The 21,402-nt window shown below is 42.1% G+C and overlaps 1 protein-coding gene across 9 annotated transcripts in view; it reads right to left on the reverse strand.

Annotated features, from left to right (window-relative positions):
• Window positions 1-21,402, reverse strand: part of Grk3 (G protein-coupled receptor kinase 3) — a 213,644-nt gene that overhangs the window by 60,631 nt on the left and 131,611 nt on the right. For all 9 annotated transcript variants that reach the window (XM_087198009.1, XM_087198007.1, XM_087198012.1 and 6 more), the window contains 6 exons: window positions 18,078-18,156; window positions 15,732-15,862; window positions 13,180-13,274; window positions 8,532-8,639; window positions 716-782; window positions 93-193 (listed from right to left, as the gene is read on the reverse strand). In XM_087198009.1, coding sequence (XP_087054135.1) covers window positions 93-193; window positions 716-782; window positions 8,532-8,639; window positions 13,180-13,274; window positions 15,732-15,862; window positions 18,078-18,156 — 581 coding nt within the window. The remainder of the gene's footprint in view (window positions 1-92; window positions 194-715; window positions 783-8,531; window positions 8,640-13,179; window positions 13,275-15,731; window positions 15,863-18,077; window positions 18,157-21,402) is intronic.

Here is a 21,402-nt window from a genome sequence, read left to right on the forward strand (position 1 = left end):
TGGAATTTTAAGGACTAGGAATGCCGTCTGGTATATTAACAATAATGGTCCTGCTTTTGGGGTAGAGACTAAAAGGCAGGTACAGGGCCTACCCGCCTCCATGGCAGCCCAGCCGCTTGCCCACTTCACGCTGTAGCAGGCCCTCCAGTAGTGACTTCAGCTCGGGGGAGAAGGCGTCTGGGAGCTCCACATTCTGGGAAAAGAAGAGAGAGACCTCATAAACCCTCACGCCAACCAGATGCTATGCTACTTCTTGTAAGTACAGTAGGAAAAACTGCAGATTCATTATGGATTAATACTGCCACACAAACATAAAAAGAAACATATAGAGATTAGTAATTAGTTTCAAAACCAGTCAACAGGCTGGAGCCAGATCTGAAGACTCATATGCTACCTCCCTCTTCTGCATCATAGTAATTGCTCCTTTTATTTGATTTCCTTGGTTTCTTTTTTTAATGTCTTTTTTATGCGGTCTGTTTGCAAATCTTGATTTTTATCCTGGGATCTAGTTCATTTTATTTTCCTTTTAAGATTCTTCCAGGAATTTTATCTTAATTGATTTATTTCAAGAAGGCAAATTTTTATGCTTTTTATATTTACATATTATATATATTATTTTTAGCCTATTTTCTATAATATAGTAATTTTACTATTGGTGGAATAAAACATGAAAACACTATGATGCAAATAAGAATATAGTTTTTAATCCTCTTACCACGGTGAGTGTCATTCGGTCTATCTCATGCTTATCTTTGGTTTTGTGTTGTCTGAAAGGGCTGTGACTGTAGAAATAAAGAACACTCTGTTAAAATATGGCAGCAGGTAAGTTAGCACATGCACTAATATTTGGGTGAAGTATTATTTGAAACTATAGAAATGCAAGTCATAAACACTTATCATTCCAGAAAAAAACTCGTGAGCAAATATATTAGGCCCTGAACAAGCAAGACTCCATCTCACCTGATTTTTCTGATCCTCATGTCAGTGAAATTGTGGCACTGAAATGTGGTTTTCTAATTAAAATATCATTAGAGGGAAAATCAGTCAACAGATAACCATGAAAATATGAGTCATTTACAGAAAGTGTCATGAGTGTTTAAGCAAGCAATAATTTGAATACAATTAGTTTAGCAAAGGGGACATTGGCCCTTAAAACAACCCATGGAAAGACAGTCAATCTGAAGCAAGATCAAGATGAACAGGAGTCACTCACCCCTAAAGGCCAATAAAGTTAAGCAATCCATTCCTTTACTGACAACAGAGATAAACAGTAATACACCACCAGGTACCCGGAGACCTGGGTTCTTACTTAGGTTTTGCTCATGCAGAACCCCGGACTTCAGAGACAGAAAAGTTGGCAAAGTTGTGACCCAGCTGTTTACTGGCTGTGAGCCAGGAGTTATCCTTCAGTACTAATGTGTTTATCTGTAAAATGGGAATCATGCCTCACACTTCACAGAAGAGAAGGGAAATTAAAAAGGGAAAGGGAAGAGAAACTAAAAAGTGAATGTGTGAGTCTTCAAGATGATAGCAGTATACTGTAGGCAACTACTATAGTAATCACTTATAAAACTAATAGACAACTCTTACTTTATAAAATGAATCTTCAACTTGGTAAACTATTTAAAACAGATTAGCCTTACTCTCTGCCATGTTTAAAAAACTCTGGAGAAGCTGACTTTTACGGAAAATTCTATCATTAAAACACATGCAAAGTAGAACAGCATAGCCTATTTACTTGAAAATGAAACAGATACAGTACAGTTTCTTATAATAAGTAACACATGCCTGCAGAGTGACTAGCCCTGTCAGTTTATTGATAAGGTATTTATGATACAACCTGAGGCAAGGTATTATACAAAGTATTTTAATGTTAACTTTACAAATGGACTGGAATGTTGAGCACAAATTAAGGGGATTTGAAAAGACAACAGAAATAGAAACAAAGTCTCTGTAAATAGGGAGGGGTGGAAAGGTTGAAGGGAGGGCAGGGGAATGGGAAAAAACTAAGAACCAAGATACATCATGTAAAGGTACAAGTTCCCAATGATGAATGTAACTGTATTGTATATCTAAAATGTACCAATAATCTTTTTTAAAATTTATTTTTATTTTTTTATTAAATTCTTTTATTGGTACGTTGTAGGTATACAACACAATTACATTTCTCATTGGGAATTGTACCTTTACATAATGCATCTTGGTTCTTAGTTTTTCCCCATTCCTAGCCCTCCCTTCACGCCCTCCACCCTTCCCTATTTACCTCTTTCCTTTCCTCTGCCCCTCCCACTACCCCTACCCCTTTGGACCTTTTCTTCCTATTTTACATCATCGATTATTCATTGTAATCATTGATAAAATGTACCAATAATCTTAATAATAATAAAAAAAAGAGATCAGAAATGTCACTTGTCCTTTTGCTGCCAATTCCTGCTTTGGAGCTGGTCACCCCACTGAGGCAGGTAGGGTAAGCAGTGACCTATCCTTTGGAGAGGTGATATTTGCTTAAATACAGTAATTTAATTTTCCCTTTGTACAACAGAGGGCACTCTCATACTTTATTTTCTTTCTCATCATGCAATGAAATACAAAGTAATTTCCATCTCTTAAAAGCATTAATCTGAAAAACAAAATGAGAATTGGAACTAAGCAAGCACTGCTAATCTTTTAAAATAGACTTTGACTGAAAATATTCTTTTCACTTTGTTTCCATGGAGAAAAATGCACAATGAATACATTAAAAAGCAAATAAGGTATTTGTTATCCATAAGATATTGTGATTTTTAAAGAAAATTGCATTTTTATCATTTTCTTTTATATAAAATCAACAGAAACAATAACATGTTGCCTGTTTCACAGAAAGGGAATAGAAGTTTATTAAATCTTATTAAGACATCAGCCTCTCTCCTTGACACTTAGCTGTTTTTGACCAACTGTGTTTCTCAGATATAAAAAGGGGTCCAGGGAAGATCTTGAATTTTGGCCAATCTTTCTGACCTGGCTCCTGTGTGCAAAGCCAGAGGACCCTGCCCTGAACTTGACCCTGCTGTGGTGTGAACAGTGAAATTTAACTGTCATTATGATACTGAGAAGTGGGATCTTTAAGAGGTGATGAGATCACAGTGACTCTATCTTCATGAATGGATTGAAGCCATTATCATGGGAGTGGGTGAGTTATCAAGGGTGTGGGTTAGTTTTGGCAGGCATGGGTTAGTTATCAGAGGAATGGGTTTAGCTACGGCAGGAGTGGGTTGTTACAAAGTGAGCTTAGCTTCCTTGGCTTCCTCTTGCTTTCTGGTCACAGGATGCCCGCTATCCTGTTAGGATGCAGCACAAAAGCACTCACCAGACGACAGTGCCATGCTCTTGGGCAGCTCACACTCCAGAACTGTGAGCCAAATAAATGTCTTTTCTTCATCAGTTTCCCAGCCCATGGTACTCTGTGGTAGCAGCACAAAAGGGATGAGGACAGCCTTTTGTCCTCACTCGCTCTGAAGGCACGGCCATGCCCTGACCTTGCAGAACACCCGGGCTAACTTGAAAGCCTTTCATGAGACCACAGAGAAGCCTGCAAGGGGACTGGAGTGAAACTTGATGGTGCTAAAAACATTGCTAGCACATGGGGCCAAGCACTGTAACTTCCCATTTATAAATATAGCGATCCATGTCCCACTCAATAAAGAATTATCAGAAATTGCTTTTCAGCTATTCAACTCTACGCTGTCTTGTTGAGAAAGTTTGGGCTTTCAAGTTAAACTCTTGATGCACATCTGTTTCCAGTGTAGCCCTGATTATTCTTTGTGAACAAAGCCAAAGATTTGGCTTTTATTTTGGGAAATGTTAAAAGAAAACCTTGGATAGTGATAATCTCCATTCCCAGTGGGGCACATGGTGCTCACAGAACCTGTGTGATGGCAGCTGCTCCCTGGTGCAGCCTGCTTTAAATGGGAGACACCAACAGGCCTGTCATCAGCTTGCAGTGCACAGCCAAGTTCCCTGGGCACCACAAGTGACATTCCAGCATGAGGGAAGTGGGAACAGAATTCTATGTGCAGTGGTCAAGTGCAGCTTCTGTGGAACAGACAGCGGGAAAGCTGAAAGTGTCCTCCTAAGGAGTTGGGAAATCGTTCAAGAGGATGAGGACGCACAGGCACACCTCACATTAGTATAGCAAATTCATAGTGCAATAGTGAGTTCAAAAACTAGACAATTACAAGAGATTAAAAACTCTCACATCAAAAATTAATTTTTGAATACCAAAAAGATTGGATGTTATATCAAATATGCTTTTTGAGTCTGAGCCCATAGCTGCCAAAATATTTACAAACATTCCTATTTTTTTTCCCACATGGAGCAAACTCAGTAACCCCAGGCAACTATCAATTCTTCCCAAGCCACCACCCACCCAGGCTCTTGCCTGATGTCTGACATCTCCAGGCACAGTCAATAAATGGTGACAAGCTTATGATTGAGCCCACTGCCACATCAATTCTTTTTAACAGACATCTTCAATCCAGATGAAGGATCATGATGGCAAAGCCACAGATTTGCAATGCAGACACATATTCATACACAGCAGGTGCTCTTAAACATCTGACAAGGTCATTTGAGACAGATGCAGTGACCATACCCATAAACATGATGTATGGATGGGCCTGTTCATTGCTGTGAGCTCAGGGATTCAAGGCACCTTCTAGAGCCTGGCAGCGTCCTCCCATCCAGAATCCTGCTCCAAATGCCTTGTGCTGCTGCTGTTTCTGGGGCAGTGATGGCAAATCATTTAGAGCTTTCAATGATACAAACAGCCCGCTGCAGCATGTGTGACATAGGTTTGCCACCACTGTTCTGGGGCATCAGGCAAAAGGAGGTATGCAGATCAGTGTTTTGGCAGAAAAGACAGGACACACTGATCAGTGGGAGGAGGAGTAAGTCACAGGAAATAAAAACTGCAAATGATACCTCATGACTACTGGCTCAACCTTACTGCGTAGGTGTGGGAAGAGGGTGAAGGGTCTTGACCTAGAGCAGGTTCCTTATCTCAGCACTGCCAAAATAGGGGTTGGTGCAAGGGACCAGCCTGGGTACTTTAGGATGCCTTGGCCTGTAGCACTATATACTAGCTCTTCTCCAAGTTATAACAACCAAAAATATCTCCAAGCAGTGCCATGTGCTCCCTGAAGGTTGGGCACAAGCCCTGGGTGGCTGCTAGCACAGTGTCTGGCTATAGCTGCCCCATGACCGTGTCAGGAGGCAGAGGAGACAGGCTGTCCAAAGCCAGCATGCAGGAGGCCCCACTGGTGCTGGTTTGGTGCTCTGGCCACTCAGCCTCCTGCTTCACTCGTTTCTGTTTCTTGTGTCATAGAAAGGACAGCTGTTGGGGCTGGCACCCTTCTAGATGATGTATGAACACACAGGGTGCTGCTAGACACCGTGCTGAGGTTTTCCACACAAATCTTTGTTAGGAAGTGGGACAGGTGGCAACAGGTGGCATTCTCCTGCGTTCACAGCTCAGAGAATGAAAGCTCCTTTGCATGGCCACACCTGCCAGCCCCATCATAGGTATCTGCTCCTGAAAGGCCCCAGGCAACAGTAGTTTACTCTGAACCTCTGCAATTTTATAACTGTTGATTCTGGTAATGGTACTACTCTCCTCCCTCCCAATTACTTAAAGCGGCATCATCTTCAACTCCTCTCTTTCCATATCCATGTGTCTGTGAAAGGCTGTGGCACCAGGGATGCTGACTCTGTAGTGCTGATTGTCACCCATCCCTGTGCCACTCCCTGCATTGATGTGCCTTCGTAAGGTTCCCATGCCTTCCCCTCCTTCAAAACGCTGCCTACTGCTACCAGAGCCCTCTTCCTGGCAAACCTTCCAATGATTACGTTACTCCTTGGCTTGAAAGCCTCAGCCTCTGGGACCATGAGATAAAGGCATTCAAGGCCCCTCAAGTGCCCTTGACCCAGTCTTCTCCCCTCCTCCCAGCAACCACCCTCCCGAGACATGGTGCTCACCAACCCCTGGACACCAAGGAGAACAGCAGCCTGGCCTTTGGAGTCCCCTCCACATAGATACACCTGGTGCCGCCCTGCCCCATCTTTGTAGTGTCATCCTGTCTGTCCTTCACAGCCCACTTTGCACTCCATCTCCCACATGATAGGTGGGCCTGCTCTGACTCATCTGGATTGTGCTCCCATTTCTGTGCCCCCAGCACATGGCCACTGTCTGTACATACCTACGGCACAGCTCATGTGGCTCCTGTCCTGTGTGAGTGGACCCCTCCCTCCCTCCCTCCCTCCACTGCATCCAGCAGCCTCTTGTGTATTCTGAGTATTCAATAGATGTTTATCAACTTTAATTTAAATCACTTAAGTCAAAACACATTTCCTGCTCTTTGGTTTGAGTGCTGTATCCTTTCCATGAAAGTCATTTGAATAAGTAATAGAAAGGATGGCATAAGATCATAAATCTTGGTGGGTATATCTGTCATATACAGGAAGGATTCTGCCATTTCAGGCTCAATCCACAGTCACTAGACAGCAATGGGGAGCTTGTTATCTGTGAGAGAATGCTCCTTCTTTGGCAGCTCATATGTTTCAACGGACATTCTTGTGTCAAACTGCAACCCCCCCTCCTCCAAGTATGCCTGCAGTCATGTTGCAGTAGGGCGGCATGAAAACAATCCCCTCAGTAAGATGGCCTTCTAAATGCTAGAGTTGATTGTTCTGGCCTCTAAATTCTGTGGCTGGCTCTTTCAACCTTTCCATGGGAGCCCCAATATCTACCTCAGTCACCACTCTTCCCACCCTGTCCTTAGGGCCATCCTCTGGTGTCCTCCTGCCTGCCAAGACTCCCCTTGATAGGAGCCACATGGAGCATAATGCTCCCAACAAGCCTGATCCAGGACTTCACATAAGGGTCTAATATCTTCTAATTCAGTAGTAACACAAACTTGATGGCCAAGTAAGAGCAAATTCACTTACTTGTGGCCAAATATGAGTAAATTCACTTTATTAGACACAAATCACAGTATTGGACCAAAAGTACAAAACCCTCCAGTCATTCAGGAAATAAAGTAATGCTATACCAGATGTTTCCCAACCTATATGCATTGACATTTTTACAAACAGAACAACAAAACAAAGAAGCAAACAAAACCCTAAATGCAAGGCTTCATGGGCAGCCCTGTTATACTTCACTGCTGACTGTTGCCTTCAATTGGCTGGCTGATGCTCAGTTTGTTTTCATCCACAGATTCTGTTAGGTACAGATTCTTAATGTCTGACCCCATATCCAGCAGGAACCAAACCAAAGACTACTGGTGTCTCCCTGGACTCACACGGGATATTATCAGGGAGAAAGGCTCTCATGGGGGAAATGGCTTGCTCTAGTTTGTTTTGCATAAACTCTCTAATCAGGTCAGCTAGTCTGAAGACAGGAATTAAAGCCATGTAGGCTCCACAAATGCAGTGATTTGATTATGGAATAACAGACCTGACTTTCTAAGCAATAGGGCAATTTTAGATCCCCAGTGAATATGGTGAGCAAAGAACAAACAGATTATCAGTGTCCTGAGGAAACAGTGCAAGTGTTTAGACCCTGGTTTTGGGGTGTGTAGAAATCAGCCTCTCTTCAGAGCATGCTAAACAGATTCAGAAGATGCACCCAGGCACCATCAGCCATGCAGATAGAACAGCTCAGTGCATGGCAGGACCATTCACAGAGGAAATGGTAAGAGGGAAATCTTGACTGGGAAATTGCAAGGTAAAGTGCCTTCTGAATCTTGTGCAGAAGAATGAAAAACATTTAAGTTCTATTAAAACAGTTTACCATTAAAATTATCTAAAACTTCTTAAAATTCATGGAAACATCATCACAACTTGAGCAATATGAGAACAAATTTTGAGAGTGTTTTCCTTTCCTATCTTCTCCATTATAACTTATCATTTTCAGTACTTTAGAACCAGGTCAAGCGCTGTATTAACCTTAAAAACATGAATTAGTTTCAGTGTGTTTACAAATAAATTCAAACTTTTAAAGTGGGTTTATTTTAGTTCTTCATCTTTTTTGGTGGGTGATCCTCAATATGCTTTTGGCTCACAAGAGAATCTTAGCAATAATTAGCAGGGAGAAAAATTACCCCACAGTCTTCAATTATCCACATTTTAATAAATACTCTACTTACTCCCAGAACATGGCTTATCAATGAAAATATCCCAAAACAGTCTCACTTTAGGGTTAACCATACTGGAATTCCTGTGCTTTGATCTAGAAGCTTATGGGAAAGCGGCTCTCATGTTGCAAGGCACAAAGAGCTGCCTAGGCATCTTTCAGAGCAGCCTATGGCTGGAGTATCACTGTGTGATTTCAGATATGAGGGTCTAGTAATCTCTAAATACCCGCTGCTTTGGTGCTGGGATGGGACTTAGGGCACTGAGTGTGGTAGGCCAGTGCTCTAGCGCTGAGCTATAGCCCAGCCCAAAGCATTATTGATATTGGTCCAAGCACATGGCAGCACGGTGGTTCCACTCACCCCCTCAGAAGTTTGAAAAGCATGCAGCCCAGGGAGAACCAGTCGGCACTGCTGTCATAGGCTGTCCCCTTCTGCAGCACCTCAGGAGCCATGTACCCATGGGTGCCCCTACAGAGAAGACAGGACAAGTGGTCGTCAGAGCACACTTACCTTAAAACAGTACAATGACAGTTGACCAGGAGGTGCAGACGCTGTGTGAGAGAGCCATGACTATGTACCAAGGAGAGGGCACACCTGCTTCCATACACACTATGCACCACATGTCCAGTCTTCTCCACATTTAGTATGAGTAAATTCACATAAATAACTTAATCCAGCAAGTAAATGTGCAGATGGGAGTCCCTGAGTCCAGGAGGTTAGATCTGAATCTCAAAGTTCCTTAACCCCCTTTGTCCCACCACAAAGGGCTAAAGGTCTCCTGCCTTTTCAAAGGCCCTGGTACAGGATACCTGGGGACCAGGGAGGAAGAAGAGGCAGTGGGCAGGTGACTGTGGTACAGTGCTGTACACCCAAGGGCAGGGAAACATCCACTCCTCACCATGCGAGGACCTCACATGTGCCAACGGTAGGGCTGCTTGTTCAGGGCAAAAAAGGCGCAGGGGACTGGGGTGGGGTGGGGAATAGAAGCACCAAGGACATGAGGTAGAGATGCTACATCAGGCTTTAACACTTGCTGGAAGTCTAAGGACTCAGTACTAAGCACACATGAAGATGATTAGCAGGGTGATGAGAAATCTCTTGGGAGGATACCCATTTTTATATGGTCCCCTCTGTCTACACCAGGTCACTAAGAGCTGAGCACACACACTGTTCCATCATGAGAGGCCAGAGGAGCTCTGGGGAGTTCTCCAAGATACAGCCCAGGATGGCCTTGGAAAAGCCATTCTCTGTATGCCCTGCAACCTTTCCAGCCCTCAGTAATTTTCCTCATCAGTAGAATGGGTAATAAGATGATGCGGCTACCTCTCAAGGGTGCTGTGAAGATATAGCACAGGCTAAGAATGGTGCTGGAATATAATAAGAGCTCAATCCACGTTGGGGATCTAATCTCTTCTCTTACCTGATATAATCATTTATGCTCAGGCACAGCTAAAGATCTGCTCAGAAGCTTACTCAGGATCCCAGATCATCACAGAGCCAGCAGCCCCTGTCTAAGACGGATGTTTTGAAAGAGCTTTAGTAAAAGGTAGCAATGGGCTTTGGGCCATGAAGGCAGGTCCAGCTCTTGGAAAGCTCCAGGGTAGGATCACTGAGGCATGCTGAGCATGTTATCAGGGATCTTTACAAGGGCATTCAAAGCCTTTTCTGGGAAGGTTTAAATTTTCAGTGTTGCCTGGAAAAGCCCTTTGTGGTGACCTTTTAGCTCATAATTCTCAGGATCAAATAACAACTCTGGAATGGACAGACATCTAGAAGAATAAATACAAGTTAATGCAGATCAACTCTAAGTACACACTGGATGCAATTAAAGCAAAACACTGGATTGCCGGCACTGTGGCTTTCTGATTCTGCCTACCAGCAGCTACTAATGCTCCGTAGCATTTTGCTAAAGATTTGGATTACTATTAATACTGAAGAACACTTGAACGTTTAAGACACTGTGACATGAGACACAGCTTTATGTTCCTAGATAAAATAAGCTAGGAATCAAATTAGTCACTGACAATCTGTCCAACTCCAAAAGTCTTCCTTTAAATTCTTGTGGCTAATGGCCAGGCATGGTGGTGCATGTCTGTAATCCCAGCACTCGGGAGGCTGAGGCAGGAGGGCTGCCACAAGTTTGAGGCCAGCCCAAACTGCATAACAAGACGCTGTTTCAAAAATAAAAAATTCTTGTGGCCATTCCACAGTTGAATGAATCAAGTTTATAATAATTTTTGACTCTGGCACCAAATGGACCAAGTCTAAGCTCAGATCAGGAACTTCAACCACAACACTAACCAACAATGGAATGTCCAGCAGATGAAGTCTGAGGATCACAGCTACAGCTTTGAATAGAACTGAGACATCAAATGCAGGGTGAAATTCTGGACAAAAATCTTTAATCTAGCACCAAGTGCTGTAGATGATTTCAAAGCCTCAGGGTGTTCACCCATATAATGTAAAGAGCACTGGCTTTGGCATCTGACAGAGGTAGGTTTTAATTCCAGCTACAATGTGGTCAGTCACATGACCTTGGTCAAGGGACTTAATTTCTCAGGACCTCAATTTGCATACCACAAAAAGTTGGTAACAATACCCATGATTTATGGGGTTTCCATGAAGATATAGTCAGAGCACCTGGCCAGGGCTAGAACAGCTGACATCCAACGGATGACACAGCCAATGCTGCTGGTTTCACTCCCTCCCTTCATGCTGGTCACTTAACGAACAAAGTTCCCTGGGCTTCTGATTCCAGGTCAGGGACCAGTTAGTTCTGTCTCACTGCTGTACCTGGCACAGAGTGAGTGTGAAATACTTACTGAATTACTTATTGGGCTCCTCGCTTCACACCACCCAGGAGGGAGATGCCATGGTGCTCTCCTCTTTATAGAAGAGAGAAATGAGGTTCAGACAACCTGGAAAAGAGATTCAAACCCAGACCAAGTGGCTCTGAAGCCTTTGTTCTTAGTCACAAAAAGCCTCCTTCTTTTAAAAATGTTGTGTGTCAGGTGCTAGTAATTCCAGCACTCTGGGAGGCTCAGGCAGGAGCATCAAAAAATTCAAGATCCTGTCTTGAAATAAAAAATAAAGAGGGCTGAGGATGGGCTGGGGATTTAGCTCAGTGGTTTCGCTGCCTGCTGTGCAAGCGCAAGGACCCGAGTTCTATCCCCGGTAACAAAAAAAAAAAAAGAAAAAAAAAAAAGAGGGCTGAGGATGAGGCTTAGTGAGAAGGTCCTGGGTTAAAAAAAAGATTAGCATTTCACTGTGCATTTAGCTTTGTAAAGCAATGGTATTTCTCTTATCAATTAACATGCAAACTAGCCTTCTTGGTCCAACCCTTTCACAGATGCTATTCAAACACTGAGCTTCCCAAGGTAGGTAGAAGAGCCCACCTCTCAGAGATGACATGAAATTGAGCAAAAAGTAGGCTGGGCTGTAAAAGGAAATAACTCCATTTCTGAAAGTTAATTCTTTTGGAAGATTAACTCTTATGAACTCTTGGGTTCATAGTGATGATTACAGTAAACTGAAGAAATTAGCATACCAAATAGCTGTGGCATTAAAAATTCAAATGACTCTAAAACATCTGCAGAACTCCCTGAGAGAAGCTTATACAACCACGGGCTCTAGCCTAATAACTGGAAAATGCTAGCAAAATGCTAATGCTTTTATTGCCATATCCTTCGCTCTGTAGAAAAAAAAGTATGTTTATAGAAATGCTGCTATTCACTGTTAACATTTGATCAGAGCTTTAAAAGGCAATTTTGCTTTAATGCAGTTCCACATAAGGGATTGTAATCCAGAACTACTTTACTTCTAGTTACACAAAGAGATGGTCTGTAGTTTATTTTCTGCATGGATGTATGCAATGAGACCTCAGGGAGTTTCCTCGAGACCATTCAACAGAGACCAATGTTCACTCAAGAGGGACAATAAAATGTAATATTAAAAGATGCAGTGTTAAGAATGTGACATTTAAAAGGACAAAGCAGAATTTGTCTGCTTTACCACAAATGGTATACATGTCTACTTTCCACCCAGATGAACTGATAACAAAGAAACAGAAATGAACAGCAGGGCAGACTCCATTCTGTGTTTGTAGACCAGGAGAGAGCTGTCTGAACATGCCTCCTGTCATTTTCCTGAGTTAGGAGATGACCTTGGGCCATATCAACCAGCACAGACCAAACAGGGCCACCACCAGGAGAAATTCAGTGTCCCTGATGTGCCAGGAGCTGGCCCCAGGCTGCAGACCAGGAGTTACCCCCATGTGGTAACTTGGAGGACTGGCAAAATACCTGAATCCAACAACATGACCCACATTAAAAGCCTAAACTACAGAGAGATGATTAGTGTCTTCAATTTAGGAAAGAAAATGTCCTGATTTCTCTTCAGAGGAAAAAAAGTATTTTTAAAAAAGAAGAAAAAAGCAGATAGAGAGGGAAACTTGACCCTTAGACCCTGCCTTGGAGAGTTCTGTACAGCTGCCTGCACCCCTCTTTTGGCACTTGGGTTCTTGCATTTATCCTTATGGCAATGTAAAGAGATTTATTATTATCATCACTACTCTAGAGAAGAGACTGAGGGTCAAAGAGGTGAGCTGTCCTGCTTAGGTTCACAGGCAGCATGAATTCAGCTCTCTATCCAAGGCCTGAAGACTCCCCACAGAGCAGGGACAGCGAACCTTGTAGAGCTTTCAATGATATGGCCTGGTGCAGCACATGTGCCATAGGTTTGCCAACACTGCCACAGACACTTCCTGAGCAGGCTAGTTCCAGTGTGGGGCAATTCATGCTCCTGAAGCATCTCACTCTTACCTCCACCCCAAACCTGCAATGATGGATCATCCCCTGACTAGGTATTATCACCCAGTCCCACCAGTGGGTACTGAAAAGCACAGATGGCAGGAGAAAGGGGGTGGGAGACAATGGCTAAGCTAGTGCCTGATGGAACAAATGAACTGCAGCAGGGAAAGGGCAGCCAATACAGTGGATGTGCCACTTACACGCTTGCATGCGGCTTCTTTTTGGAAAAATCACAGGCCAGTCCGAGATCGGAGATCCTGACATGCCCATGCTCATCCAGGAGGATATTTGCAGGCTAAATGGAAACAGAAGATGCTCATCAGAAGTCGCAACAGGCCATGGGGCTTGGAGACCTTCTAAGAGCATGCACATTTGCTAATATATAACTTTGTCATAGTTTGTTCCTAAATATGCAATTATAGCTGTGCTCCCAAATGAAGCAGGGCAGAGCACAGAGAACAACACTGCTCAGGTTAATTTTACCAAAGAAGAGGCAGTGAAAGAGGTGAAAGACTTTACTCCTTAAAAAATGACACATGGGCAATTGATCTGGGCAGGTTCTGACCACAGTTCATCAGAGCGAACAGCAAGAAACTCCTTAACTCCATGCCAGGAGCCACAGGGTAGCCAGGTCAGGTAACTCTTGGCAACAGGGAGCAGTACCACCTTCTGTGCGGCTTAGGTGAATCAAAACTTTAAAGAGGATGAAGCTGCACAGCACAGAACAGAAAGAAACCTTGCAAGAACACACAGATGCTAACCTAAGAAGTCAAACTGTTCCACAGTGCCACACTAATCCTGATAAGTGTCATTTCTGTTTTACCGGTACATCATCAAGTGAGGGCTCTACTAAATGACCAAATATGATTCTCACCACCACTCTGACGAGATGTATCAAGATTAGATTTAGTGTAATCATGGAAAACAAAGCTCCTCTCCCTAATGTACATCGAATTACTGTCATCTTAATAATATTTTTCTGCTGGAGATCAACTATTGTTTTGGTTAAAATAAAAATAATGGCATGCTATTTTAAAATTGAAGCATAAATAATCATGAGTGACTAGAATTCACTTTGAATAGAAATTAAATAATAGCATTAAATAATAGCCAACTAAATAGCTTAGAAAACAAAAATATGGCATAAAGATGATTAGAAAACGCTTATAGGTTTAAATTAAAATGTATCAGAATAGCACTTCATGAACCTTCAGCAGCAATCTTCTGTAAAACCCATGAGGAAATAAAATGTCACTGACATCTAATTATGTCTAACTCAATAAAAATACTATTTTTCTTTACTTATGTGCACATGAAAACAAAGGGAAAGCCTTGCAGAAAGCTTTAAAATTCACAAAATATTTCGTGGAAAAAAATGTTCAAAAAGTACATTTATAACATTTTAGGTTGGTAGAAGGTAAGTTAAAAAGCTAATCAACATCCCAACTCCTTAGAAAAAGGAACGTAACCTGTGCTTTGGTCACTGTGGATCTGAGTCTCAAGAATCTCAAATAGGAGGCAAATATTTGTCACCATTCTCCTGGTGTCTTCTCATTTTTCTGGCAAACTGTTATTCCTGTGAATTTTTTTCTCACTGTTATTTACACATTAACACATCTGTACAAGCCTATCTGTATTTGTTAAGGTCCCTTTTCTCGCCATCCCTGACTTCAGGCTGCTAAGGGTCACCGAGGACACACTGAGTAAGTCACAGACTTCTTCCTCCATGGACAAACAAGACCAAGCACAGGGTTTGGAGTAGGAAAGCTTGCAATAGGACCAAGTCCTGGTACAAGAGCAGAGACCCAAGCATAGCATCAGGGGTTATGGAGTTCAGGTATCTGAAAATCTATTGGTGGTTTTTAAAGCAATCTCAACACAATGGGAAACTGTAAGACTGATCTTTGGAGAAATTCTGCAGGCTGATCAGAAATTCACCCATCCTGACCAGCTTGGCCTTAAAGGAGCCAGTCTATAAGTCTCAAACAAACAAACAAACAAACAACACTCCCTGCGGCCCGGCCCCCCGACCTCCCAGTGGTATCTCAGTTCATGAACTTAATTCATTCCATGATTCTGGAAAAGACGGCCACATTTGTGTTCTTGTGAGAAAGATGGTTGCAATCGTGTTTGTCACTCGATGCAGAGTTCATAAACAAAAACAAAATTTTGCCAAATGCTTTTGTTTGCAAACTAAACTGTTTGCAAACAAAAGCGTTCATGAACCAAGGTACTACTGCATGTTCTCTGCTTGTTCATCTTAGCATATTTCCATCTCTGACAAACAGCCACAGCCAAATCAGTTGTTTAGTGAAGATTAATTGAACCACAAATAATTATAAAATGAGCAACACCAAAAATATTCCTTCCTTGCTTCTTCTTACTAATTATTAAATTTCTTTTTTTTTTTCTTTGGTACTAGGGATCTAAGTTGGGTCCTTCAGCTTGTAGGGCAGGTGGCGGAACCACTGAGCTAAATCCCCGGCCCTAATTATTAAATTTCTGATTGGCCTAAGTGCTATTCTGGGCACCAGAGCAGGGGCTGAGGTGATCACACAATGAGGATGGCCATGAGTTCTGTCCCTGGAGAGTCTGAGTCAAAGAGACAAACACCACACAGAGAATGACTCTGTCAGGGACAGGATGGAGCTATAAGGGAGGGGATAGCACAGATAGAGGAGGGGAGACCTTGGAGGGCATCAGTACAGCATCTGGACCCACCATGCAGAAGCAGCAAATCTTCTGTCCTCACCTTCAAGTCTCTATAGACCACGAAGCGGCTGTGCATGTGCTCCAGCCCCAGAATGATTTCTGTGGCATAAAACCTCATCTCCTTCTCAGAAAACACTCCGTGCTGTGAGAGGTGATAATGCAAATCGCCACCTGGAATCAGGTGCAGAAGTTAATTCACAGTGTGTTTGTTTGAAGGGAACAAGAATCACTGTCATCCTAAGTAGTCAGGACACAAACAGAGAAAGCAAATGTTGCTCTGCCTTCTGTAGTTTCATAAAAACTTAAAAATGTTACAGAGAAAATGTGATCTTCAGAAGACTTAAATGCAATGATGGGTGTCATGAGACAGCAGAGCAAAGTCACAGTTGGGCTTGGGTTGGCAGCTCAGCTGCCATTACTCCATCAAAGGCAGGACTAGCTAACCTACTTCAATTACTTAAACCCTGTTTGATGACTGAATCGACTCTGCAGAGATTCCAAGGCAGTTTAGTGACTGCCTCTAGACAGACAAAACAACCAGAGAAAATGTGATAAAACAAATACAGTAAAATTTGAACAGGTAAAACCCAGATGTGGGTGTCTGAGTGTTCCCAGTAAAATTCTTTCCACTTTGCCACATGTTTGAAATTTTTCATAATACAATGTTGGGAAAAGGAAATAATCATGGGGACTCAAGTTACGGGGAGCAATACTGTCAACAACAGGGCAAGAGAATAGTTTTATAAGCCATAGGGAAAAGTCTCTCGATTTATAAAATTAATGTGTCTTCCACTTCATCACCCTGGCCTTGATAGGTACAGCACTCCCCCAACACATACTGGTGAGTCTCTGTCCTCATTCAAGACTGAATTTACAGTATCCTGAAAGCTCCCCGGGGCCCTCTCCAGTCACAGCTTTGGTCCCTCTGCCCCGTCCAGTCCTAGGCAAATACAAGGTATGAAAAATATGAAGAATGTTTAAATTTCAAAAAAGTTCATTATACTAAAAGACACATTGTTATTAATCTCCCTCAAAATGCTCCCCCTTACTTCAAATACATTTATTCTACTGTTCTTGCCATTTCTAAACCAGTTCTGCAAATCTTTTTTTGAGTCTCTTTAGTTGAGTTGTTGTGGCTACCTCAAAGTCCTGAACAGGTTCAAAGTATTTTTCTTTCATGGTCATTTTGACTTTGGGGGGAAGACTTAGAGGTGACATGGGGACAGATCTGGTGAATAAGGTGGATGAAGACACACTGCAATGTTTCTGAGCCTGCTTTTCCACTGGATGGCACTTAGCAGCGCTGTTCACTGAATTTTTACTCACATCTCCTAAAGACACTCATGAATAACGTCTTGTAGAGCTGCTTCAGAAAGTGGCAAGAACCATGGGGTATGCATTTATTTTATTTTATTTTATTTATTTTATTATTATTATTTTTTAAGACAGGGTCTCACTATGTAGTCCAGGCTGGCCTCAAACTCATGGAGATCCTTCCGCCTCAGCCTCTGAGTGCTGCATTATAGGTGTGCACCACCATGCCCAGCTGAGTGTGTTTAAAGTGAGGGGAAGTGTTTTGAGGGGGGATGAATGACAATGTATCTTTTACTATAATAAATTGTATTTAAACATTCTCCATATATTTCGAGCATGTGTGATCTGTGCTGGTGCCTGGCTGATTTGGTTCATGATTATGTCTGAGAAATTCCTTCCTGTTTTTAGATAAATCTTGTTTTAAATCAAACACTCAAAGCTTCAAGTGAACTTAAAAAAATAAACTAAGCATCTGAATGGTTGAATTGTCTACCTCTTAACTTCAGCCCTTGTTACTAAAAATACTTTGAATATATGTTGTATCACTTTCTTATATTATAAAGCAACTTTTCCAGTTGGACATTTTTGGCTCAATCTGGGCCGTTGCTCAGTTTGAAAGATGAGCTGAGGATTCTGTGGATTCAGAAGGCGCAGAGCATTTAGCTGAAATCTGTACTGGGCCAAAGTCAACTCTTCCAAGTTGGTTTTTAAACACATGTCTTTGGCCTATGTTCTTGGGAGGTGTTTCATTCCTAAAAATTGAGGGTCAGGAAATAAGCTAAAGACCTATACCAGCTGCATTCCAGAAAATCAAATTTCACTGGCAGTATTTTATGAGAATATTTTCTAGAAAATCCAACTTCCTAGGGAGAGACTGGCAGGCCCAGAGGGAAATCATGGTCAATGTTGTAAAATGAATTTTGACTGAAAACTGAAGGGAAAAGGTTTCCTCAAATGTTGGGGAGGGGGAGAACTTGATCACCAGAGAGGACTGAACACCAGCTTCGAAGTTCACTGCCCAGATGGAACCTTATATAGAGCCTTTCAGGGGACAGACTTTGGGTTTGCTTACCGTTCATCAGGTCAAGAATGAAGCAGAGTTTATCTGGAGTGTGGAAGGCATAGGTCATACAGACAATGAAAGGACAATCCTGCAGGGAAGGAACAGAAGCTGATGAGCAGAGCAAAGGCTGCCTTGGAGAGCACATGTGTCACCAGACATCACCCTGTGGATATGGCCTGGCCACCACCTGCTTACTATGCATGGTCACCTCAGAGGTGACAGTGAGGCAGGTCTCGTAATGATGACGTGCACAGAGACACAACCTGAGTCAGTGGGGCAGATGAACTTCAAGGCTCTTTCTCACCTGCATTCAATTTCAAAAGTCTAGATTCTAGAGAAAAGTCTCATCTCACTAATCTTTTCATTGGCCAGCATTTTAATTTTGCCTAGTCAAATACCCATTTCCATCTCTGCTTCTGAAGGTGGAATGACTATATTAGAGTACACTATAGGAGGGAAGAATATCTGTTATTGTTTTGAAACACTGAGAATAAAGTGATTAGCTTTTAAAACTGGAAAAACAGACCATGGTCAGGGACTGAATAACTTAATTATAAGCAGACCTGAATTAATTTATAGATGCCATACAACTTTAATTAAAATGAACATTGACAAGCCGATTCTAATATTTATGGAACTGTAAATAGCCAAGAAAGTTCAGATACACTTGAAGAAAAACAAAGCTAGAAAACTTAAGAGTAGCAGATATCAAGCCTTATTATAAATCAGTAATAATTCAGCCCAAGGACAGACAAGTATACAAGTGGAATAGCACAGAGAACAGCACAGAGAAGTGGACCCATGCCTAAATTGGAACTTGAGTTGTGATAAGGTGCCACAATGGGGCAGGGGAAAGGATGGTTTTTCACTCAGTGGCACTAGAGCAACTGAACTGCTGTAAAATAAAACATGACCCATACCCCGGACCTCGCTCCACACACTAATATCCCCTCCACTTGATGATGATCTAAATGTGCAAATTTTATTTTCACAGCTTCTAGAAGAAAACACAATAGAATGATCCTCAGAATCTTGGGGAAGGTAAGGCTTTCTTAAACAGGCCACATCAGTAAACACATTGATAAACTTGACTATAATAAAATTAAGAACTTCTGTTGAGCAGAAAACACAGTTAAGAGAAAAGTCAAGCCACAGAATGGGAGAGGATATTTGTAATTTGTAATTAAGCAAAGGACTCATGCCCAACATATAAAGAATTCTTATAAATCAGTACAAGAAAAAGGCAAATAATCCAATAGAAATATGCCATAGTAACTCATTCATTAAAAAAACATTTCATGGGCTGGGGATTTAGCTCAGTGGCACTGCACCTGCCTCGAGGTCCTGAGTTTGGTCCCTGGTACCAAAAAAAAAAAAAGTACTTCACACAAGCGCATACCAAATAGCCCACAAGCCTCTGAGTAGATGCTCAACCTCAGGTGTCTCCAAAGAAATGCAAATTAAAGCCACACCTCCTACCACTGAAACCCACAGGAACAGCCAACTTTTAGAGTGGCACTGTCAAGTGTTGGAAAGGTCTGCAGTGAAGGGAACTTGCACATACGGATTTGGCAGTGTACAATGATACCACTGCCTTAACCCGCTGTTTGGTGGTATGCCCCAAGGCTGAGTATCATTGCAAACCCTGAGCCCCAGCAACCCCACTTCAAGGTCACCTAGCACAACCTGCAATCTACTGTACTGAGATCAACGTGCAGAAAGTCCTGGGATGCCTGGAAAGAGTGGAATAGGTGAGTCTGGGTGGTATATTTATACATTAGAATGCCACAGAACAGAGGTCAGCAAACATTGTCTGAAAAGGGCTAAACAGCATGTATTTTAGGCTTTGCAAGTCCCATGCAGTCTCACAAATCTATTCCTTGTTTATTTTCCTTATGATCATTTAAACCATTGTTAGTTCAAGGCTGTACAAAATAAAGCCACAGCTAAATCTGGGCCCAGGGCCACAAGGCGCTCACTGCCGCCTGCGCCTCAGCTACCAGAATGAGCTGCCGCTGTGAGCAACACACAGATGCATCTCATGCTTGATAGTGAGAGAGCACTGGACACAAAGGAGCACATTCAGACACAGCTCAAACAAAATTAACACAGCTCAATCATGGTGTTGGCAACCTGGAGAACAGCTGGCTTGGGTTGGGGCTGGTGACTGGGAGGGGAGCCGGGAGACTTCTAGAACACTGGTACTTCTGCTAGACCTATTGCTACATCTCTTGAGATGCTTTATATACAGAGTGTAATTGCCATTACAGTGACTCAAACCGAACAATGGCAGAGACTGTCTATCCACTTTAATAGGCGTAGCAAATATTACATTCCAAAGAAAATGTTCAAATTTCCACAGAATAATCTGTAAACAGAATTTGCACTACTAAAACCTCTATGTTAAGGGTAGATAATTTGGAGTTAATACATTTCTATATAATAAAGATTTAGAAACTTGGAGCTCAATTTCCCTAAATCTTCTAGAGAAATTAACTCCAATTAATTACAAAATTCATTTTGTGTTTACCTAGTTTTCCTTAAAGTTCTGTTAAGATAGGGTTAGTATTTACTGATTTCAAGATTTATTTTGCCTAAAATACAGACAATAGGAAAAAAGTTATTGTAATCTAGTATGAACAATATATCTAAAACTGTACCTTGATTTAGTATAATTGTCTTATGTGTTTATGTTTTTTTTGCCAGTTAGTCAGGCTGTTCATTGGTATGTACGATAATTAACTATAAGGACTTATAAGATAAACAAATGAATCTGATGCTGGCAAAGGGGAGGGTCAAGAAGGGGGGAAAAAAGAGAATGTGTTATGCATATGTACCAATTCCCCACAATGAATTACATAATCATTATGTACTATAATCATGTACTAAAAAATAAAAAATTTAAAAAAGATTTATTTTGTCTAAGGAGAGCAAATGTAGTGCTATCTGGTAAGAGTCCCAGGGCCTTTCTGGTGGTCTGTCCTGCCTGGCGACCCCTGTGCGACCCAGGGCTCTCTGGCGGCCTGTGAAGATGCTGTCTCCTCCAGATCATGGCTCTTCTTAGTGGGGTTTCCCACAGGCTCTTGCTCCTGATCTGATAAGCAATCCATTTGCAGAGCAGAGAAGCAGTGGACCCAGAACTCAGTAAAACCAAGATCTTTACCAGCTTAAGCTGGCAACTGCATCCACACCACCAGGGGACAAAGAGATCCTTCCTGGGGGATTTCTGAACATGACAGTACATGTTACAACACCAAAAGGTCAAAGTCTGCTTAAAATACCATGTTACTATGATGGGACATAAATTTTAGACTTAGAAATCATAGGCTACCCA

This window comes from Heterocephalus glaber, unplaced genomic scaffold, assembly GCF_053883595.1.
Source record: "Heterocephalus glaber isolate CG9 unplaced genomic scaffold, H.glaber_assembly_v1.0 deba00001687, whole genome shotgun sequence".
Lineage (NCBI taxonomy): Eukaryota > Metazoa > Chordata > Mammalia > Rodentia > Bathyergidae > Heterocephalus > Heterocephalus glaber.